A 7,828-nucleotide genomic window follows, 5' to 3' on the forward strand; every position below is an offset into this window, starting at 1 on the left:
GTGAAAGGTTTCCTAAATGAAAGATAAATTCTAAAAAGTATGATTTTTAGTTAAATCATATGATAAAAAATGATGCAGAACTGTGAATGGCCTTTTGTGGTAGGTGTGGGATAGTAAATTGTTTTTGCGGTTAAATTACGTTGTTCATAACTTTTTATCGAGATAAATAGTTAGTTTTTAACGTTGTTAACCCATAATAATCTAAATTGTTAAATAAAATAATTTACATGATTATATACGTACTAAGGTTTACTTGCTTTCAACTCGTTACATTTAGAACTAGAAGTTTGTTGGTGTACCTGATCGAACTGGACCCATGTGTTTGATTGTTGTCTTGTGAATTATTGTAAATTATATATATCAAAAAGTTAATATACGAATAATAATTATATTTAATAATAAATAATGTGGGCTTTTATGTTGGATATGCCAAGATACAATTCTTGTTAGGACCATGGAATCTTACTCGATCAAGATCTCAACCTTTTTAGATGCTTTTCAAGTTTACTCCATTCACCTCAAGACAAATGATAGACGTTTGTCGTTGGGTGTCACTGAAAATAATCGTTTTTTACATCTACGTGAATTATTCATATCAGTTACGAGTTATCGCGTTAAAATTTCATTTGTGAAACAGAATATGAGTACTCTTTTTCACATGAAGCCACTGTGAAGACACTCTCTCCATTTTCCTCATTGTTATGACACCCATTAAAGTGTAAGAATATATGCTTTTATCTCATTTTGTTTGATCCAATTCTTGAGCCAAGGCAATGTAGTATCGATGCCCATCTTACCTCTACGTTTCGTTGTCTCTTTGAAGAACAAAGGGCCGGACAAAATTTGGTCTTAAAGTTGGTTTCCGTGCACACGATGTTGACATCGATTGTCATTAATTAATCTTGTGGCAAATCTTTACTTATAATATTCGTAACATGTCGTACAATGATAAATATGTGAAGGATATCCTATTTGCATAAGAATATTTACATTGATGTCTTGGTCTATAATAGTTTTCAAAGAAACCGTATTGTCTTATAAACCACCAATGAAGGTCTTTCGATGTATATATGTATTATAGGGCAATTACTCCTTCGGCAGTAGATTGTTTGACTTCTACCGCCAAGGGAGATTTGCCCAGCAATTCATATTATACAACACTCACGTAGAGAAGGTAAGGTCCCGTTGTTTCGCAACTAACATATACAATTAATCATAAAAGAAAGGTTTACTTCGTTAACAATCTTATTTTTTTTCTCATGTTTATATTAAACATGCAAGGCCCTCATGAAATGTGTTATCTTTTCCTTACATTTGTGTAGATACACATTTTTGTATACAACGAACGTTTGTAGTTATATCACTTAACATTTCTTTTTATACTTGATTTAGTATGTATGTCTAAGTTCAACATTTATCTGGATTTCATATTTAGTAATGAATGTTGGGGTTTGATCCTTTAATGGTACGTATAAAAGACCTTTATTTGACATATTGGTCAGAAAATATTAGTTGTACAACATTTGGTCACAAAATATTATTAGAACTTTACATACATTTAAATCATTGTAAAAATCATTGTAACAAATTGTGAACTTACAAACTTATTTTCTTTTCCTTAACCAAGACAACCCCATACATATATAAACATATGTTCAATGTCACTCAACCAAAAAAACAAAATTGGACAAAAGTTTGCATTGTTGAGGTTATGACGAAGGTATAGCGGTGTGGTGGAGTCGTGGAGATATGATGTTAAGGTTGCTTAGAAGGACGTAAACGGATTGTTAGATTAACCTGACAATATATTTTTTATTTAAATATTCAACATGATGATTAGTCAACTTGTTTATGTACAGTAAAACCTCTATAAATTAATGATGTTAGGACCGAGATATTTTATTAATTTAGCGAGATATTATTATATCGATAAATTAATAAAATATTAATTTAAAGAGTTGGCTTATATTCGTGAGAAACTCTTAAATTAAATAATCAACTTCAAAATTTCCATGTTTGTTCATTTTACCTATTTGAATAAAACAGTAATAAAGAGCTTCAAAATTCCCATGTGCATTCACATATTAATAAACTTATCAAGTTCAATATACATAGATCTAGATTGATCACTATAAAATGTCTAATAAATTTTAAAATCACATCAACTATGGCTTCTAAATTAAAAGGTGTTAAAAAATCAACAATGACTAATCAATAACGAAAACTATTATGCGAGTATAAAAGAGATCACCAAGGATGCACTTAACAAGATTTGGTGTAGCGGGTTGGCAAAACTTTCGATTTGAAAGTTAGTCAAGGAATAATATCAAACACTCTAAACAATCCTAGAATTTTGGAAGTTAGTCAAGGAATCATAAATTCATTTTTTACTAGACAATCCTAAAATTTTGGAATATTTTCGTAATTATTAAAATACCGATAATTACAATTAGTTTTAATGAGAATTACAATGGATAGTTTACGATAAGATTCCTTTACATGTGTCATGATTAATCATAAGGAGTCACCGCAAGTGATTATAAATCATAAAAATCATCTATAAGAAGTCTTAATGGCTTGAATGCCTCCAATGATTAATTGCTTATTAATACGTGTGATCATGATTAATCACTAAATACCACTATTTGAAATACATTAACTGTGTTCGACTATGATTCACCATGACGGAGTAAGGTTAACTTGAACTGTATATGTTCAACATAATGTAGCGTATTGTGTTAAAGTATCATATTGGATGTAAGGAGTCATTATAAGTCATAATGGTCCATTAATAGGATTTATGGGTCATATACAATCAAGATTGCCTATGTATCACTATGTTTGTCCATATTTTGCCACTAGTAGCGTATTCGGCCTATACTTGGTTTGTGTGACACCTCGTCAAAGTATGTTATTATCCGTACAACCTTAAACAATAATTAAATCGTAAACATTCATGTCGTTAGACTTAATTATGAGTAATTAGGTTATTATGTGCATCTAAAAGTTCACATTATCAGATATACATCTTGTATCATTAATCAATAAAGGATTACCGGGTTACATATCAGTCTATACGACAAACACAAACATCGGTGAAAAAAAAAGATAGTGAATATCATAAAAAATTGTTAAATAGAAACCATCCAAACCTCATTATTATTATTATTATTATTATTATTATTATTATTATTATTATTATTATTATTATTATTATTATTTGTGCCTTGAACCTAACAAACTAAAAAGATTTATATCTCTTAATTGAGTATCAACAAACCAAAACAAACTTTTGTAATATTAAAGATTAGATTGAATTATAATCCATAAAAGTCTAAACCTAGAGTTACTGATTATGGGCAATGTATCAATAAGTCAAAACCCCCACGGCCCCATACCATACTGATCGCTGCACCACATCTCGTCATTCCATGTGTTTCTTTCACCCACCTTCACACTCTCTCAAATAAACAACTTGAAATATTATATGGATCATGACATGCCTCGCTCTATCTATAAACTAAAACTCTCGGAAACACAAACATTTGAAGGAAACCGACTCCAAGACACACACACCAATCTCTCTGTTTAGTAATATCCCACTGAGTCATCACGGTCCAACCCTGCCATGCCTCCGCCACCCTTCTTCTGGTTCCGAATTCGACTCCAAACACTCCTCAGGCTCTTCACCGAACACCCCGAACCCGTGACCGGTTTGCAAGCCAAAGCAAGGATTAAAGTGTTAAGTGACCTAAGTTCTTCTTCCTTTCATTCTAGACGTCATTTTTACTAATCGAGCATGAACAACCTAAATCTTATGTTTATTTGAATTTTGTAACAAATTCATGGTTAAATCACCCAAAGAGTTGTAATTATCTAAACTTAGTAGATAAGGTTTAAAATTTAATATTATATATAGTAACTTGAAAAATAAATCAGAGACATTCCTGTTGATACTTTTACAATTTTAATAATTGTAGTCTAAAAAGCTTACTTGGGCCCAATCTAAATATAAAACCAAGCATTGAACGTTTGTTTATCATTGTAACTATATATGCTGCTAGTCGCTATCCCGCCAACAACCGCCACCACATTCCTTGTGTCGGTGTTGTTTTCTTTTCTTCTTTTGTTTGTCGGCGAGCAGCCCTTTTTCTTGTTTCTAATCCGTCGCCGACTTGAAATCTCACGGTGCCGCAGATTGTGATTGTGTTTGTGCTTTATGTTATTCGGTGTGTCTAATACATAAAAGTAGTAAATTAGTCGAGCGTGAGCCCGAGTCTTAGGTAAATTAAGCCCAAACTCAAGTCATTTAACTTAAAATAGCTGTGTTCACTTAACCAAAAGAACGTAGTTTTGATTGTTTCGGGTAACAACATCATATGCAGCATACATGATGCCTAACACTATCATATGCATGTGCGTGTTTTTTTCTCTATCGTCGCTTGATGTACGTTTCCTTTTCGTATTCCTTTTCATATTGTTTATACCATTTTTAGTTAATCATGTTAAGTAGATTCTTGCACTGTGTACATAGATATATGCATGGAGCATATGTATATACATTATGCATACACATACATCCTTACATGTATATACATACATACACATATATACTACTATTAAAATTCATATATGGGTTTGAAAATTATGTGTGACAGAAACATGGATACATACTATTATTTTGAACATTTCAAATCTCCCACTAATGAGTTAAGAATTCGAAAGTACGTGAAAACAAACATATGCTGTTTCATGCAAACAACTTTTGTAGCATTCTCTTAACACGTTGATAATTGGATAACAAAGGAATCATCTTGCTATGTATCAACACTAAGCTTTGAGTCTTTTAAATGATTGTAATCTCCAATATTCATGATGTTTTGGTAATCAAAGGCTCCTGTTATCTTTCTCATATTTGAATGCAAGTAAAATGGGAATCTTAATACAGCTAATTCAACAAGGGATTTTTTTTTCTTTTTCTTCTTTTTCTTTAACGAAATGGAAGAGCCTAGTTAACACTCTTGGTCATTCACTCTTTACAAAAGAACAAGAAACATAGTACGGTTTGTTTAAGCTTGAAGAAATCGATAAACATGTTTTGATGGAGAAGAGATTTTGCAATTGACTTTTAGGCTGATATTAATCTAATAAAACTGATATTATTTGCAGTGTTGTAAAAGTCGGTCAACTCTGCTTTGGAATTTGCGAGTACTCGGAACTAGGGGTGGTTCTGAAGCGCTTTAATACAACTCGGATAGTAATAAACAAATTCGGTCAACATTGGCTGGATTAGACAACTCGGCATTGGAATTGGTCAACTCAGAACCACATATCTTTTTTATTTATATTGGTATAAACGTATTTTTATTATAAATATAAGTAAATTTTTGATATTTGACATATATATAATCTCACAAAGCTAATTTGTTTATAGCATGTAATGTTCAAGTACTCTTTGCATAGACTATGTACTCATAACTCTTTAGGCTAAAGGGTGTGGGTGTGGGTGTGGGTGTGGGTGTGGGTGTGGGTGTGGGTGTGGGTGTGGGTGTGTTTGGATCAATCACAGGTTCTGTGTGGCATGTCACATTACTCATGACACCATTTGAACACTACCCCACCCCTAACCATCTCACTAGTGACCTGACCCAAATGAGGATGCTCATTCCCGTCATTTGAAGGGTGGTGAACACACCTACTAATCACTTTTTTCTTTTTCTTTATATTTAAATTTTATATTAAATAAAATGGAATTGTGGAGAATCTATCTATCTATCCATCTATCTATACTATTAAAGTAATACAATTTTTCCACATGTTTTTTAATTAGACTTTCTACGATGCCAAATGTACAAGTTTCTATTTTAACAATTTTCCATTCATGAATGATAAAATAAAAAATATGTTTTTGGTGGGAATTAAACTCACTACCTTGTTTTTAAAATACTTATGGCTTAGCAACTCAACTAGGATAAATTGATGTTAGTCATCTCTCTTTTTTAAATTGGTATAGGTTCATAACTTTCCAATTTAACTTTTTTTAAACTACAAATACAAATTGTTCTTACTAATCTATGTATTTTAGAAAATTATTTATATCTTATGAATCCATAAGATATGTTATTATACATATTATTAAATTTAAATTTTTTGTTTTATTTTTTTAACCACCCGTATATCACACGGGCTCTATCCTAATACAGTGAATGAATCATAACAATAACAAAGGCCGAAAGATGATGTTGAATGATAATTGAAAAGTTGAGTTAATACTAAAATGCCGCAAAACGTGACAAATAACATTGTAAGAAATGGGATAACCTTTAGCTAAATGACCAGAAAACATTAGCAACTTATGCAATCTTGTATATAGTTAGCAAATACGCTTACTAAAGGTAAGTATATCATTGGATGATAACATTTTCCTTGATTTTAGAAAGAAAAATAAAATAAAAAGTATCTTGATCCACCAGACTAATTTAAAATTTTGAGAGACAGTTAATGATAAGCATATGACTCATTAATACATATTAAGTTTACACGTGTGGCAGATACATTGTTGCCACAAACCCCAACTCCAAAAAACCTTTCCATTTTCATGACTTCATCAGAGCTGGCAACTCCAAACTTTTATTAACACTCTCTTCTTCTTTCTCTTCATACTTAGCCACTTGCTTCCACCGCCGCCACCACATCCAAAAATGACCGACAGAGTCTACCCATCATCAAAACCAAAAGATAACACTAACACCAATACCAAAACCACCACCGCCACACCAAATCGAAGACTCCCACCACCACCAAACAAAACCACCCCCACCACCACCAGCCGCCACCCTTACCGCCCCAACCCCACCACCACCCGCAGGCGCAACCGCAGAGGCTGCGCCTGCCTATGCTGCTTCTGGTCGATATTAATAATCCTCCTCCTCCTCCTCATCACCGCCATCGCGGGATGCATATTCTACCTCCTGTACCACCCGCACCGCCCATCATTCTCAATCGCGGCATTCAAAATCTCCGAATTGAATCTCACCACAACCGCATCAGACGACACCACACACCTCACCTCCAAACTCAACCTCACACTCTCCATCCGAAACCCAAACAAAAAAATCACATTCTATTATAATTCAATTGCAGTCATGTGTTCATCCCACGGGAATACCATAATAGCCAAAGGAACGTATCCAAACCCGTTAACCAGCAAGCCCAACAACATCACCATCATCCACACACCGTTACACACCACCTCCTTACTTCTTGAACCCGAAACTGCTAACAAGTTTCGGTCGGATCTGAAGAAGAAATCCGGGTTGCCGTTAACGCTCGTTGTGGATACGGAAGCTAGAGTGAAAGTTGAAAGCCTGAAAACCAAAAAAGTTGGAATTCGGATCAAATGTGGAGGGATTCATAGCTTAATTCCGAAAGGCGGTGACCGAAACTCGTCGGTGGCGGCTGATGTTGATGAGGCGAAATGCAAGCTTGATCTTCGGATCAAGATCTGGAAATGGACTTTTTGAATTTGTTAAGTTTTTTACAGGTTTTTTTTTTTTGGAGTTTTATATTTATATTTTTATGTATTATACTTTATTTTTTTATGAGGATGAGGATGAAGATGAAAACAGGAGAAACTCATAGCCTTTTCTTTTTATTTTTATTTTTTTTTACTATTATTCATGATCAAACTACAAATGTAACCGTTATTTATTTGTATACATATATTGCCTTTTTCTACGCCAAAAGTGGTCACACCTTTCTTTTATACGTATACGTACTTTTATATGTAATTTACACATTTAAAATCATAATTACATGTTACGATTTA

At 33.1% G+C, this 7,828-nt stretch overlaps 1 protein-coding gene across 1 annotated transcript; it reads left to right on the forward strand.

The window, feature by feature from the left end:
- Positions 1–6,684: 6,684 nt before the first annotated feature.
- LOC143555268 (NDR1/HIN1-like protein 13) lies at positions 6,685–7,523 on the forward strand. Its single transcript, XM_077044853.1, has one exon. It carries the CDS (start codon positions 6,702–6,704, stop codon positions 7,521–7,523), a length of 822 nt encoding a protein of 273 aa, XP_076900968.1. The 5' UTR covers positions 6,685–6,701.
- The last annotated feature ends 305 nt before the right edge of the window (positions 7,524–7,828 follow it).

The sequence above is a fragment of the Bidens hawaiensis genome, unplaced genomic scaffold, assembly GCF_021521415.1.
Source record: "Bidens hawaiensis isolate Kalapana, Puna unplaced genomic scaffold, B.hawaiensis_p1.1 tig00018033_1, whole genome shotgun sequence".
In the NCBI taxonomy this organism is placed as follows: domain Eukaryota; kingdom Viridiplantae; phylum Streptophyta; class Magnoliopsida; order Asterales; family Asteraceae; genus Bidens; species Bidens hawaiensis.

What these genes read in the sequence shown, in the direction of transcription:
- LOC143555268 (XM_077044853.1), top strand. Translation starts at nt 6,702, where the DNA reads ATGACCGACAGAGTCTACCCATCATCAAAACCAAAAGATAACACTAAC.